The sequence below is a fragment of the Nycticebus coucang genome, chromosome 18 (genome assembly GCF_027406575.1).
Source record: "Nycticebus coucang isolate mNycCou1 chromosome 18, mNycCou1.pri, whole genome shotgun sequence".
Lineage (NCBI taxonomy): Eukaryota > Metazoa > Chordata > Mammalia > Primates > Lorisidae > Nycticebus > Nycticebus coucang.
Window position 1 is genome coordinate 20,348,039 of NC_069797.1, and position 15,995 is coordinate 20,364,033.

General features: G+C 49.8%; 1 protein-coding gene across 4 annotated transcripts; it reads left to right on the top strand.

Annotated features, from left to right (window-relative positions):
• Positions 1–324: 324 nt before the first annotated feature.
• Positions 325–15,376, top strand: CCDC42 (coiled-coil domain containing 42). 4 transcript variants are annotated; one of them, XM_053570011.1, is made up of 9 exons: positions 325–558; positions 1,248–1,555; positions 1,689–1,966; positions 2,330–2,435; positions 2,741–2,845; positions 5,054–5,251; positions 9,655–9,876; positions 10,026–10,184; positions 15,117–15,376. In XM_053570011.1, exons 3-9 carry the CDS (start codon positions 1,884–1,886, stop codon positions 15,192–15,194), a joined length of 951 nt encoding a protein of 316 aa, XP_053425986.1. In that variant the 5' UTR covers positions 325–558; positions 1,248–1,555; positions 1,689–1,883; the 3' UTR covers positions 15,195–15,376. The 4 variants fall into 4 exon arrangements, with proteins under 4 accessions (XP_053425986.1, XP_053425987.1, XP_053425985.1 ...); XM_053570012.1 differs by lacking the exon at positions 1,248–1,555; XM_053570010.1 differs by lacking the exon at positions 325–558 and having other exon boundaries at positions 1,003–1,555.
• The last annotated feature ends 619 nt before the right edge of the window (positions 15,377–15,995 follow it).

Sequence of the window (15,995 nt, forward strand, 5' to 3'; positions counted from 1 at the left end):
CATCCAGCACTCTTAGGATAGTCAAGAAATTTGTCTCTCTTGCATATCTAGCCCTATGCTGGTCCATATGCCAGGAAATAGTTTTTGAGTTATTAACTATAATTTTCTTCTCCTAATATTATCCCCTAGCCCTCCCCCCCTTTTAAGCAGATAACTGTCGCAGAGGGAGGGTAGGACAGGGCAGAACTATGCCTACTGGTTTTTAACGACCTAAATGCATTCGGAGATTTTGCCTCAAAGGCAAATATCAAGATAGAAAAGGGCAAGGAGTGGGTGGAGTAGGTGAGGGGAGCGGTTTTTAAAGAAATCAGGGCTTACCCAGATTGGGGAGAGCAGGAGTCCCGAGACAGCCCTGCATCTTGTTCCACAGCCGCTAGGAGGGCAGAAGGACCCGAGAGGAGGGATCACGGCCAGGGATCACGTTTCTCACGACTCTCACGTTAGGCTGCAGGAAGAGCTTCCCGAAAGGAGGGGCCACACGGGCAGAAGAAGAGAATGTCTTCGCAGCTACAGCTCCCTGCAGGGACCAACCTGGCCCTGGACCACCTGATTGCACAGGTGGGATATGCGCCTTCACACGTTGACTGTGCAGGCGCTCAGGATAAACAAGGAGAGAAACACAACCTTTGAGGAGCTTAGAGTCGAAATTAGTGTGCTCATTGTGACCTGCTGGGACTGTTTCTCCAGTGGAGAGCCATCTCTGGTGTAGGGGGTTGGGAGTGGGGGTGGGGTCCTGGGTGGGGCGGGAGCTGCCCCTTTGCTTCACTGAGTCCTCCCTGCTGACTGGAAGTGACAGGCGTGCGCTGCCTGCACTGTAGGGGAGGCTCAGGGGACGCCCGGAGGTGGACGGGGGTGGGCAGCGTCCCCCACCGCGGCTCCGGGTCCCGGGCTGGGGGGCAGCCAGCAGGGGGCGCCCGACGACCAGCAATGTGGCGGGGTGGGCTCGCGGCTCTCAGGGAACGGCCTGGGCCGGAGACCCCCACCCATCCCAGCCCGCCCCGGCGCCGAGGGAGGAGGGGAGAGCAGAGGGAGCCTGCGAGCTCCAGGGCGCCGCCAGGGCCTGGCCCGGAGCGCAGGGGACCCCGGGGCGTCTGCCACCCGCCCGCTTCTCAAATGCGCAGGTCGTGCCCCGAGGCCAAGTGACTTTCAGCCTGTGCCCTGCCGCCATCACGAAGCGAACGTTTTAAATAGGGGATATTTCTGTTGCTGTGTTTTGGCATTTCTTCCTAATTTTCTGTGAACCTCAGACGCTCGCGGTGGCCACGAGTCGTGTGCCATGAGTGGCCTTGCGGGGCCCTGCCCCTGTGCCTGCCTTCCCACGCGGCCCCCAGGTCAGGCCTCCACCACATTTCCGCGCCGCCCCGCCAGGCCAATGCTACGATCCTTTTCTCCTTGTCCGTCCGAGTTGGGAGGGAGGCGCCAGGAGCCTGCAAGAGACCGCTCCTCTGCCAATCGCCCCGTCTCAGCCAAGGACACCTAGACGCTGCCCCCAGGCCCTGCCTCCTTGGCAAGCAGCCTCTGATCGGGCCTGACCTCTTCCCAGAGTTGCTGAGAGGTGAAGGCCGAGAGCTGGTGAAGGGGCGGGGCCCGCAAGAGTGGGGTCGCCGGGAACAGGGGTCAGAGAGCAAAGCCTGGGTTCCACCAGAAGCTGACAACCTGTTGCTTGGTAACCATATCTCCCATCACAGCCCCGACTCTGAGCTGCGGATCCCCAGCCTCTAGCCATCTTCTGCTCAGTCTCCCAAACACCCACCCCCTGTTGGACTCTGAAAGCAAAAGGCAGGGAGAAGCAAGAGTCCACCGCCCTTGAGCCACCTGTGGCTTTGCCACTCACTATTTCACTGTGAAGAGTCAGCTGCCTGGGCAGGTAGGTCACTGCCACCATGAGTCTGGGCATCATGGAGGAGGAAGACTTGGCCGAGTACTTCCGGCTGCAGTATGGAGAGCGGCTGCTACAACTGCTGCAGTGAGTGTCCCAAGGCCTGGCCTGCCTTGCCCTCTCTGTGCCCAGGACCACCCACAGCCCACCATCCCACCTGGCCCTCCTTTCCTGTGAGCTGGCACTCCAAACAATCCTGCCCCTGTCCCTCTAGCACTGGACCACCCCATTACCCTGGTCCCACGCCTTGTCACCCTGCCCCAGCTTGCTCCCCCAATGCCATGGTGGCTCTCTCGCCTTCTCAGCAAGGAGAGAGAGAACCTTCTCACTGAGGTCAGACAGAGAACCCCTTTTCTTCCCCAAGTGTCTCTATCCCCATGGGTTACTCCTAGCCGCAGGCTGCCCCAGGTTTCAGAACCCAAAGGCCTCTCTTGCCCATGTCTTGAGCAGGAAGCTCCCCAATGTTGAGGAGCAGTCGGAGTGTCCATCCATCCGGTTACTGGAGAAGAAAAAAGAGGCCAAGATCATGCATCATGCTATGGAGCAGAAGAAGGAGGTGAGGGACTCGGGGACAGGATGTGGGAAAGGAGTGGGTGGACCAGGGCTCAGGGAGAGCTAAAGACAGCCCTCCATTTGTGGGTGGAGGCACGAGTCCTGCATGGTGGTCTGGTCTTTTTCCTTTGGGTAGAATAAAACAAAAATAGGAGCCTTAGGTGCTCTGCTCTGAGCTAGGATGGGGTGGAAAGTGGGAGGCCTCCTATGGACCCTCCTAGGCCTGGGGGTACAGCCTGCTGGGATCTTTCTTGGCCCTCCTGTCAGGGGCCCTCCTGACTATTCTGCTTCCCCATCACCACCCCACAGACATTTCAGCGCAGAATGGAAATCCTGAACCTGCGCTGGGAGGAGCTGGGTGTCAAGGAAGCCCAACTGAAGGCCCACATCCAGAAGTTTGAGCAGTTTATCCAGGTTTGAAGGGGTGGGGACTGCTGCAGCAGGCCAGGGGATCCAGGCTCTACACTTGGGCAAATTGTTCCTCCCCCTCCTCCTTGACCTCATTGCTTTTGCTGACCCTGGGTCAAAAGTGTCCTCAGGGCTCCAACAATGCCTGGTGCTTCCTCATGTATCCATTATGCCCCCCCATTGCTTTGTTTGTAATTTCCAGTTGACCTGCCAAACTCTTTCCCTCTTTATGGCAGTTTCCTATTTCCTTGACAGTATCCAGGACATACAGTTTATCCAGCAGATGGGCGGATGGGTGGCTGGCTGGCTGGCTGGCTGGATGGATAGATGTGCCGTTGTCAGGGCTAAGCACTTAGGGACAGAAAAATGAATGAGACAGACCCAACCTATTCCTCTGTCCTTATACTGAAGGTCCAGGCAGGGGACAGTTGAAGGATCAGGCACCAGAGTCCATTGCATGACAACCATCTTCGTATGTCCTTAGAGGAACAGTTTAATCATCTTAAAATTCGGATTTATCCAGTCCCTCTCCAGCCAGCACTTATGGAACCATGAAGGACCTGGCCCAGCTCCAGTGAGAAGGGTGCAGTTATTGTCCTCTGCTGCAGAAGAGCCTGGCTTTTAAGCATCTTCTGTCCCATTCTGTGCTTAAGCCACATGGGAAGGGAAGTCAATGGACTGGGCACATTCTCCAAGGGTCCAGTCCATACCAGCCAGAGAAATGGCTGTGGAATGGTTGGGGTGGCAGGTGATTGGGGGAAAGGGAGTCTTCACATTATCAGAGGGGCAGCAGTTTCACAATCCCAGAGAGCTTGTTATGAATATAGACACCAGGAACTTTCTCCCCTCCTTCCTTTCAGCAGGTCTGGGGTTGGCCCCATACATCTAGATTTTTTAAAGCTTCCCAGGTGGTTCTGGTGCAAAAGTAGATTTGAAAGCCACAGGTGTAGGGTCCCTAAGTCCTCTCCTGGGCTTATGGTGCAGGAATCTTCCACGTCCTCCAAATGCAACCACTGCACATGGCCATCTATATGGGATCACAGGGACCCCTGAAGGGTGAAAGGAGTCACACTGTGCAGCGTGCAGTGCAAGGGTGAGCGTGCCCCTAATCTTGTGTGAGAGCTTTGCAGAAGGAAGAAGGTGGATTTGGACCTATGGTAGCTGAGCCTCGTTCTGTCTTTCTGGGCATCGAATTGCCTATACCAGGCATCTTCAAACTGCGGCCCACATGAAGTGGTGTGAATTGTATTTGTTCCCATTTTGTTTTTTACTTCAAAATAAGATATGTACAGTGTGCATAGGTATTTGTTCATGGTTTTTTTTAAAACTATAGTCCGGCCCTCCAATGGTCTGAGGGACAGTGAATTGACCCCCTGTTTAAAAAGTTTGAGGACGCCTGGCCTACACCATCTCCTCCAGCCCTGGCCGGATACCAGTCTGAGCTCCTAGGAACACAGTCTCCTGCCCAGCCCTTTGCACCAGGAACGTCTCCTATCTCATCTCCCTAAAGATCGAGCACTGTTGCCCCAGCTTTAAGAAGAAAGAGAGGGGCTACTACCTCACATTTCTACAGTTGGAGAAATTGAGGCACCAATCGCCAAATTGGGAGAAAATTTGAGCCTCCTAGCTCTGGTCAAGGAACTGCCCCATAACAAATGGCCACTGCTAAGAACAGAAACAAGAGACGCTTTGTCAGGATGGTTTCTGCTCCCACTTCGGGACTTTCTCAGCCTTCCCTGGGGTTGAGTTCTCTCTAGACACTGACGTAATGCAACATGGGTCTCCCCTAATCCTTTTTTTTTTCCTGGGTTCTCCCTAGTCTGCTCTCTAAAGTCTGGAGCCCAAATCCTACAGAACCAGAATCATTTCCCTTCAGCACCCCCAAAGTTCCCTCTTGACTTTAGATCAGCGGTTCTCAACCTGTGGGTCGCGACCCACGGGAACTGTATTAAAGGGTTGCGACATTAGGAAGGTTGAGAACCACTGCTTTAGATAAAGCCTCTGTCTTCACAATCTCTCATGTCCCCTTCAGTCCACAGAAAGCCCCTCAGCCACCTTCAAACCCTGGAGATCCTTTTCTTTCACCTCTCCTCTCCCACACGGGTGGCCCAGTAATCTCTGCCATCCTTAGAGTGGTCTGAGTTCAGCAGATAGGCCTAGCCCCAGGAGCGCAGGGCATGGCTGCCTGACCAGCGCCACTTCTCCTGTCCCCAGGAGAATGACCAGAAACGGATTCGAGCCCTGAAGAAAGCCAACAAGGAGCGCGACCTCAAGAGGCAGCGCATGCGGGAGCTGGCCAAGGCCAAGCAGGAGATGACCACCCTGCGGCTGGAGCACCAGAAGCTGACTGTCAAGCTGCAGAACTACTCCATCTTCAACAAGTACCTGGAGAAGGTGGTGGAGAACTCCGAGGTGAGTCAAGGACCAGGGATCCTGGGCCAGAGGCAGGTCCTCTTCCCCAGGGCAGGGGGCTATGGGCTGGAGTTCAGCCGGCAGGGCTCTGCAGGATGGTCATCCTGCTCTGAGGAGATGTAGCCAGTCCTGGAGGGTGAGGCAGCCTGGGGCTGTGTGCCTGTAAAGGTGGTGTGTGTGTGTGTGTGTGTGTGTGTTAGGGAGAACCAGGTTTGGAGAACTTGCAGGAAGCTCTGCCGGCATCAGCAAGTGGCATCCATCTATTCCTGCTTCCCTCCTCCACGGCGTCTTCTGTTTAGTGGAGGTAAACGGAGGGCAGGAGGGGAGCAGAACCAGGAAAATACCCAACGTGCTGCAGCACTGGAGGCCTTAGTATGTGCTGGGCACAAGAGGAGAAGAGCCTTATTACCCTTTTACAGAGAGGAAATAGAGGAACAGGGAGGTGAAGTCACTTGCTCAGGGGCCAATAGCTTGTAAGTGGCAGAGCCCTTGCTTTTAACACTCCGCAGTGGCCCCACAATGCCACTGACCGCTGATCTTCCTAAAGTCCCTGTGCACAGAGCTCAGGGAACTTTGCAGCCCCTTACTGCCTCTTGCAGTATTTGGTACTCTTGACGCTCCTCCCTGAAACCTACCTTTGCCCTGGACTCCGTGGTACCTCCCTCACCTCCTGATTCTGGCCCCTCCTTCTTAGACTCCTCTGGGGTTTCCTCTTCTCAGGTCCTTCCTTATACTTCCTGTTTGCCCCAGACCCTCCACTTTTCTCCCTGAGGAGTTCCTGGGGCCTCCCTCAGATACAGCCACATCAGTGATTATCCTCATCATATGACCAGGGCAGGGAGGGCCCCTCGTCAGGGTGGAGCAAGACCCCCCCTCATGGGTGTGGCTCCATGTCTTGTGAAGGGTTTGGGGAGACACAGGATTCATAGCTTTTAAAAGACCCCACAGGCTCGACACCTGTTGCTCAATGGTTAGGGCATCAGCCACATACACCAAGGCTTGCGGGTTCGAACCCAGCCCAGGCCTGTTAAACAACAATGACAACTGCAACAAAAAATAGCCAGGCATTGTGGTGGACACCTGTAGTCCCAGCTACTTGGGAGGCTGAGGCAAGACAATCACTTAAGCCCAAAGTTTGAGGTTGTTGTGAGCTTTGACGCCCTGGCACTCTACAGAGGCAACATAGTGAAACTCTGTCTCAAAAAAAAAAAAAAAAGTCCCACAACACAATTTCCCTATAGAACCACAAACCTAATTTATTTATCCATGAAACCCAATCTATGTTACTTCCTCCATTCTAAGGTAGCAGTAAGATAAACTGTTCATTTAAGGATTGGGAGTTTGGGGGGCAGGGAATGAGGGAGGACTACTATATTAAAACAGCAGATAAATTGTAAAATAAGTCTCAAATTCAGAGCTGGTAAAAATGCATACCTTAGAACTGAGGAAACTGGCCCGTATCTGTCTCCTAAGATTCAGGCCCCTACATCTAACTCATCCTGTCCACACCTATCCCGTCTGCTTCCTGCTACCCCAAGGCCAACCCTGCTGTCAGTACGTCCTGTACTGATGAATTCACGGCCACCCACCCACAGCCCCTCCAGTGCTGGGGGCCTCACCTCTGACTCCTCCCTCTTGCTCAGTCCTATGGCCATCAGTCAGCAGATCCAGCCTTTTCTGCCTCCAGTATTCCAAGTATTTCTGGAATCCAGTCCCTGCCCCTCATCCAGACCACCAAAGGTACCTCATCTGGACTTAACTCCATGTCACTCCTGGCCACCTGCTTGGTATTCTACAGCCAGCATGGTATCTCTCATCTGTCTCTCTCTCCACCTCCTCCTTCTTTCTTCCTCTATTTTGTTTAAATATTGAGCATACCAGAAAGTATAGAGAAACACATAACAGCACCCAAGTACTTACCGCACAGCCTTATCAACTCATGATATTTTTCCCTATTTCCTTCTGACTCTTTTTTCTGAAATCACACACTATCAACAATTGACATCCCTTGTGTGTCTTTCCAAATCCCAGTCTCCCCCTCTGCTCTGAGGTCAGCAATACCCTGCTTTTTACATTTCTCATCTTCAGGCTTGTATTTATTATTTTGTAACATAGTACATATTTATACACTGAATAGCATCATACTACGTACTTGTTCTCCCCTTACTGCTTTTTTCCAATTGATTTTTGTTTAATTTTTTACTATACAAATTTTCAAGCCTATATAATAGTAGAGAGAAGAGTTATGGGACACCCATTAGTCATCACCTGATTCCAACAGTTATGTGTTCATAGTCCCATCCCCTGCACTTTTTCAACAGTTTGCCTCTGTTATGTTCAGAGGGGTATTTTCATCCATACGTACCTCTTTCGTATGTATCTCTGAAAAATGAGAGTTCTTTTTAACATGCAGTAATACATTGCCACAACTAGTAAAAATGAGATAGTAATCCCTTAATAACAAATATCCATATAAACTATTAACAAACGCTTTCAGTATATTTTTGTTGCAATCAGGGTCCAAACAAGGTCCTCACACTCCTTTTGATTGGCTTATTTAGGTATCACAGACATTAGGCTGAGCACAAGAAGCCTAATGCTTCTGGATGCTGTCATTCCACTGGTATGTTCAAAAACAGGAAAAATTAATCTTTGGTGATAGAAGTCAGAATACTAGTTTCCTTAGTGTTAGGGGACAGATACTGTCAACCCTTCATCATTTATTAGCTAGAATACCATCATAAAGAAAAGGACTTACCAACTATTTGACTGTTTCCTTTACCAACTATTTGATTATTCATTTTCTGAATAATGAATTCAGTCTCCAGCATCCTCTGAAAATGATGAGGGATGTTTTTAGTATCATTCTGAACTCACGGACTTTTAACATATTCAATGTTTCAATCCTTTGCACTTATTCTTACTCATGTTCGAATTGTCTCACCATCGGGCAGCAGGAACCTCTTCAAGTCAGCACCTGAGTCCTTTGGAGTTCATTTGTTTTAACTGTTGTTACATTGTTTGCTGAGTGAACTTTTAGAAATGCAAGCATAAATTATCTTTCTATTTCTTAAAATCCTTCAGGAGATAAAGTCCACACTCCTTCCTAAGGTTTACCCAGCACTTTTTGGCCATGTTCTTCGGGTCAGTCTCTTGCTCCCCATCTTGAACTCTGGCCACTCATACTAAACTACCTTGAGCATCTTGATATACCACACACCCTACATTCATCTTTACCCGGGCGTGCCCTCCACCTGTAGTCCTGCCTTACTTTCCCCCACCTGCTATTGCCTGGCTATCTGCTGTTCATACCTGCAGCCTTATGTCAGCCATCCTTTCTCCCAGGAAACCCTTTCTGGCTGTTCCCACCTCCTCCAATGCTGGGTTGGGTGGCCCTTCCCTGAAAAGGCATATTTGGGAAAAGGCCAGCAGAGCAATTCTGGGACACTAATCCATCACTGAAAAATGTTGTGAAATAGGAAAAGTGCTCAGGGACTGTCCCCTGAACAGCTGGAAGGCTCATTTTACTAAGCCCTTGGGAAGGTGAGTTGACGTCACATAACTGGTGCTGGCATCACCTTCTCAAGAGGTTGGCTGTGGGGCTTCTGTTCTGCTGACTGGGCCTGGGGGTTAGGGCCTGAAAGTGGCAAGGTTCCGGATTATGCAAGAGGAGGTAAGCTGAGCCCCTTAGGTCGCTGCTCCACTGCTACCCTCTCCCACCCCACTGTCTCTCTGAGCAGATGTTGAACAAGTACCAGAGAATATGGTGCTTAAAGGCGGTACCAAACAGCCTCCATCCAGCCCCACTCCTCAACCATAGACAGGCTGATCACTCTGCTTTGTGACTGTCTGTCCTCCCGGTATAAGAACACCTGGTTTCATTACCCCCGGCTGTGTCCCTAGCATTTAGCACAGTTTTTGGTACATTTTTGTTGAATAGGACAATTATTGCCTTGAGAGACACCTCAAAATGCCCCCCGCCAGTAATCCTCAACCCTGGGGCTGTGCCTAGGAAAGCGTAGAGGACCTTTTCCAAAATCCAAAAGCCCCGGGGCCACGTCAGACCTGTTCATTACTCTGAATCTCTGGGGGTGGAGCCTGGCAGACGCCTTTCCAAGCCTCCCTAGGTGATTCTAACATGTAAGATTGAGAATCCCTGGTCCAGTTGTGCAAACCCCACACCCACCCCCTTCGGCACATGGTCCACCGCCCACACAAGCCCAGGAAAAGTGGGAGGCCGGACCCTAACATCCTCAGAGCCTCAGCCCGTGAGCCTGGCCCAGGGCTGGCCTGCCCTGGTGTCCAGCTGTCCAGAGTCCAAGCTGGGGGTTGGTGGGCCAGGCTGGCTGCATCCGGCCCCTGGGGGCTGGCGGTGCAGTGACCGGAGGCCCCGGACGCCCCAGTTCGAGGAGATCCACGAGGTGATCGCGCGCTACAAGACGCTGGTGAGCATGCACCACGATCTCATGCAGTCGGCGCAGGAGGGCCAGGAGAAGATCGAGCGCGCCAAGGCGCGGCTGGCGCGCTACATGGAGGAGAAGGACGATGAGATCCTGCAGCACAACAACGAGCTGGCGCGGCTACAGATGCGCTTCGACCGAGCCCGCAGCGACGTCATCGTCTGGGTGAGGGGGCGGGGCAGGGCCCCGCAGCGGGCGCACATCCTCCTTCCCTCTCCTCTCTCTCTTCCTCTCTTCCTCTCTTTTTCTCTCTCTCTCTCTCTGCCCTCCTCCTCCTCCACCCCGCTCATGCCCCGCCCTCGTCCCCTCCCCAGGAATCTCGCTGGGCGCACATCCAGAACACCGCTGCCAAGAAGACCCTCCTGCTTGGCACCATTAAAATGGCAACGCTGAACCTTTTCCAGATCGTGAGCAAGCAGCTGAAGGATGCAGCCGGCGTGTCGCTGGAGGACACGCACAAGCAGCTGGACATGGTAGGAGGAGGAACAAATGCTGGGACCCCTTGGCTTGGCTGGGCCAAGGAGGCTCCCCATGGAGGTTAAAGATTAAGACTGCGTCCTGCAGAGCCTTGGCTCTCAAATTTTAGCAGCCTCAGAATCACCTGGGGCACAAGAGGTATTCTTGGGCGCCACCCCAGAATCTCTGACTCAGTAGATCTGAGATGAGAACTCAGAAATGTGCATTTTCAGCTCGGCGCCTGTGGCTCAAGCGGCTAAAGCGCCAGCCACATACCCCTGAGCTGGCGGGTTCGAATCCAGCCTGGGCCCGCCAAACAACAATGACGGCTGCAACCAAAAAAAAAAAAAAATCTCAAACTAGAAATGTGCGTCTTCAGAAGTCCCCAGGGGATGCTGTTGGTTGGGGTTCCACACTTTGAGAACCATTACATTAGCACCAAGATACTTTTGGGCCCCAACCAGTAGGAGGAAGGTACTATGGAATCCATTAGTTATGCAAAACAGGCTTATTAGATTCTAGTGGGGTCCTGTGGCTTGCTGATGACTTGTGCTTAAGGCCCACACTTTGTGCAAAAGAAAAACTGGAAGTAATTTGAGAGGAGATTGAAAAGGAAGTAACTTTTTCACTGTATGAGTCAAAAAGTTAGTTAATGCTACACACATTCATGTACCACCTAAAATCATCTCACTTATGGGTAAAGGTATACACATCCTGTCTTTTGGGAAAACCTGGGACAGCAGATGTGCTAAGGGTGCTTCTGATGTGCAGAGAACCATGGCTAAATAATTATTTGTTCCAGTGGCAAATGCCATTAGCTCTGCCATAAAATGCTAGAAAGCCAGCTCCTGGAGACTAGGATTTTTGTTTATTTTGTTCCTTGCTGTAGTCATCCCATAGCTAAGACAACGCCTGTCACATGCAAATCACCCAAGAAGTATTTGGTAAATGAACATGAAGTAGCAGCCAATAAGTGCCTGTGACTGAGAAGCACTTTCTCTAATTAGAAAAAAAAAAAAGTGAAAGTCATGAAATGTAAAGGATTTTATTCACTAACTAGCTAGGAAGAAGAATTTCCCTGAAACAAATAATCAATCTGCATGGGAAGGCATGTTAAAGGAAAATTATTTTACAATCTAAAGAAGGGGATTTGTAAGAAAGTTTGTTCTGGAAGCAGCAATTCTCACTCAACATTTTGTTATCAGGATACCTTCGCACTCTTTTAAGTTTATTGAGGATTCTTGGAGAGCTTTTCTTAATATGGGTTTGTCTGCATTTATATATACCACATTAGAAATTGAAACAGAAAATTTCAAATTATTTATTTAATTAATTCAATTTAAGATGCCATTAAAAAGCATGTTAACAGAGCCAGGTGCAGTGGCTCATGCCTATAATGCTAACACTCTGGGGGGCTGAGGCAGTGGATTGCTTGAGCTCAGGAGTTTGAGACCAGCCTGAGCCAAAGCGAGACCCATCTCAAAACAAAAACAAAAACAAAAAACTAGGGCGGTGCCGGTAGCTCAGTGGGTAGGGCGTCAGCCACATATACCAAGGCTGGTGGGTTCAAACCTGGCCCGGACTAGCTAAAACAACAATGACAACTGCAACAGAAAAAAAATAACCGGGCATTGTGGTATGCACCTGTAGTCCCAGCTACTTGGGAGGCTGAGGCAAGAGAATCACCTAAGCCCAAGAGTTTGAGGTTGCTGTGAGCTGTGACACCACAGCACTCTACTGATAGTGACATAATGAGACTCTGTCTCAAAAAAAACTAGGCAGGCATGGTGGCAAGCACCTGTAGTCCCAGCTACTCAGGAGGCTAAGGCAGGAGGATTGCTTGAGCCCAAGAGTTTGAGGTTGCTGTGAGCTGTGACATCACTGCACTCTACCAAGGGTGACTCTGTCTCTAAGAAAAGGAAACGGAAAGAAAACATGTTAACAGAAATAGCTTTTTTGTATGGAAAGAATCTTCCAAAACTACTTTGAGAGAAGACCAGCATTAGTCAATTCATTTACGTGTCTCTTTAATGTCTGGCTTAACAGAACACAGGTGCATTCTCATGTCTGCTTCTGCGTTCATTCTGCTGTGATAGCACGTCATGGAAACCCCACGCTGGGAAACGCCACTGTGCCCTTGGGAGAGATTAAGAGTGAAAAAGGGAAATAATGTCTTAACTGCTGCAAAAACAATTTTGGCCTCAAAGATCTCCCTCTCCCAAAATAGGGTGTCAGGGATTCCCAGAGGGGTCTTCAGACCCCCTTTCTTTGGCTGTTGTAAAGAAAGGTGTGATGGGTGGTGGGTCCTCCAGCCACTTGCTCCCACCCTTGCATTCCCTGCCCAGACCACGGCTTCCAGTCCGTCCACTCCAAATTTTTTTTTTTTAGAGACAGAGTCTCACTTTATGGCCCTTGGTAGAGTGCTGTAGCGTCACAGCTCACAACAACCTCCAATTCCTGGGCTTAGGTGATTCTTTTGCCTCAGCCTCCCGAGTAGCTGGGATTACAGGCACTCGCCACAATGCCCGGCTATTTTTTTGTTTTTCAGTTTGGCCGGGGCTGGGTTCTAACCCGCCACTCTTGGTATATGGGGCCAGTGCCCTACCCACTGAGCCACAGGTGCTGCCCCTGTCCACTCTAAATTTTAAGTTTTCTTAATCCCTCTGAACCTTCATTTGCCTCTACAGGAGTACCTCAGAGTGCCTAAATTTATTTTAAAATTTCCCACTTCATTCTCATAGGATATGAGCTTACTGACAGAAATACACATGATCAAGTAGCCTGAAAAATTAAAAATAAAGACCTGGGAAGGTATCAGTTAAAGTCAGAGATGAAGGCTGGAGAGAGAAATAAGAGCTGTGGCTCCTTGGATTATAGGGCCCTCAATAGGGCAGGTGATTGGCTCTGAACTTCCTGGTAACAGAATGTAAAGTCACACATAGTTTTTATGCTAAAATAAGAAAATAGAAGGTTTTCACAGAAGGAGCACGCTTTTCCCAGGCACTTTGTTTGAACTGAAATTTCTCAGTGAGACTTCAGAGACACTCGGTAAATAATGTTCTCAACAACCAGACACAGGCACAGGCTTCATAAGGCAGCTGCTTACACAGATTAGGAACATGGTACACTTAGGAAATGTGATTCTGTGAAAGGCCAAGAAAATTCGAATTCAATATACTGTGTCCTGAAAGGTTTGGCATCCTTCCTGATAAAAGCCAGACTATCTGGAACAGAACTTTCCAAACTGTACTTGGCAAATCCTAGAATCTTGAGATATTGTTTCCTATGAAGGAACAAGAGGACTCCACGTACTAATACATTTAGAAGACTCTAAGTTAAATAAATTAAGGTTTTTTTTCTAAAAACTAGGACTTGGTGGAATCTTTGCTGTGGTTCTGTGCCTGAGATTCTGTAAGTGGGTAGCACTTCTGAAACTTACTTGATCACAGAACTCTTTTAGCGGTATGTGATTACTTATAGGAACAAAGTTAGGGAAATGCTGAACTTTTCTTCTCTGTAATCTTGGGAAAGCTGCTTTAATTCATGGACTCTTTGTTTTCTCACTTGCCAAAATAGGAATTTTAGCAGCAATAGTAGCAGTGGCAGCAGCTGACACCTGGATGAAGTCTGTGTAGTCCTATCTCCAGAGACAGTCTTGAATAGGAGAGGTTTTAGAACTGAAATCTTAGAAGCCATTCAGGTCAATCTTCTTCTTCCTTTTTTAAAAATGAGGAAACTAAGTCCCAGAAAGGTGATGTGATTTCCCCTGAGCTGCATCCAGAGCACAGCTAAGTCTCTTGACTGTGCACACATCACCGTTCCCCTGTGTCACACTGATTGCTCTTTGAAACAGAAACCAGCAAATAGAATTTAAACCTCTACACAACTCACGATGAATATCAGCACAGGGTTTCAAGTGTGTGAGCACCTCAATGGCTATGAAGCTGTGGGGGGCCGCCTGTCCCGACGGTTACTGGGCCCTGCCTGCCAAATGCTTTCGCTCCTGTGGTCTGCTGGCAGGCTTCTTTTTTTTCCCTTCTCTTAGCCTGTCAGCCTGCACTTCACACTATCAGTGTGTCTACTAAGCTAACAGCGGTTCTCAACCTGTGGGTCGAGACCCCCCCTTTTCCATTTGTAACAACGCGGCAATTAGGAATGTTGAGAACCACTGCTCTAAGAGTTTCCAACTGCACTCCATTTATTGCTTTTATTTATTTATTTATTTTAGAGACAGAGTCTCACTTTGTCACCCTCGGTAGAGTGCTGTAGCATCACAGCTCACAGCAACCTCCAGCTCTTGGGCTTAGGCGATTCTCTTGCCTCAGCCTCCCAACCCGAGTAGCTGGGACTATAGGCGCCCGCCACAACGCCCGAATATTTTCTTTTGCAGTTTGGCAGGGGCCAAGTTTGAACCTCACCACTCTCGGTATATGGGGCTGGCGCCCTACTCACTGAGCCACAGGCGCCACCCCATTTATTGCTTTTAATATGCAACACCTGATACTCAATTTCACCTCAAAAAATTGTCCAGTGATGGAAAGTAACCTCATCAAAAAGTCAGTCATGGGTGGCGCCTGTGCTCAGTGGGTAGGGCGCCATCTGGTATGCTGGGGTAGCAAATCCAAACCCAGCCCCTGCCAAGCTACAACAAAAAAATAGCCAACAAAAAAATAGCTGGGTGTTGTGGCGGATGCCTGTGGTCCCAGCTACTCGGGAGGCTGAGGCAAGAGAATTGCCTAAGCCCAGGAGTTGGAAGTTGCTGTGAGCTGTGATGCCATAGCACTCTACCATGGGCGACAAAGTGAAGCTCTGTCTCAAGAAGAAAAGAAAAAAAGTCAGTCACAGGGAAGCAAAGAACTCCTTACAAGTTAATGCCTGAAATGCTCCATCTCGGGATAGGATGACCCTCTACCTGGGGGGGGTTAACTGTGGTTCCCCCGCCTTTTCAGATCCAGCAGTTTATCCAAGACCTGTCAGACATCTGGGCCGAGGTAAAGAAAAAGGAACAACAGCAAATTCGGGTTTAAGGAGGCATCATGGTTCCAGAATGTTCCAAGATGGAGATCGTGAGAGAATAAGCTCCTGGGGAGCTTAGGCAGCCCAGTCCAGCCACTGAGGGCCCCCGTGCCTTTCTACTGGTGAATGACTACCTGGTTATTTTCTCCTGGAGCCTCAGTCTATCCCTGAAATCATTATATGTTAAACAAATTTGTTCTTAAGTTCTGTCTTTTTGGTGGTTTATTCATGGGGAAGAGCATCAGTGAGGGGAGAACCCCCCACGAGCTCTCCTTCGCAAGGCTGGTCACTAGGCTGCCTAGAGGCTAGAAAGCACACAGTGTGTAGTGTCGCCTGGGCTTTCAGCTTGCACACAATAAGCACTCAGGTGGGTAATAAGCCAGCAGGGTAAGTACAGAGGACCATTCTCTATCACTTCAAATATATATATATATTTGAAGTATTTCTAATTGGGATGCAAAGACCCACTAGAAACTATGAAGGCAGTTCCCCAAGTTGAGTTCCAAAGGTGCTGAGTTGAAAACTCTTCCCTGACCTCGGGAGCATCCCCTATGCACTGTGTACCTTAAAGCATCCAATACAGTGTCAGCTATGCCCATGTAGGAACAGCCAGAAGGCTGCCCCATAACTAGTGAGGGACCACTTGCATGCCATGTGACAGCCTCAAAACTTAGGGGCATAGAGGATGGACAGCAGCTGGAAGGACAGATTAAAACCAACAAAATTAAACTGAATAGAGGTAAACGTAAAGTCTCAAACTCAGGTTCAAACACCCAATTGCACGTTTCAAAGGCAAAAGCCAAGTCAGAGAC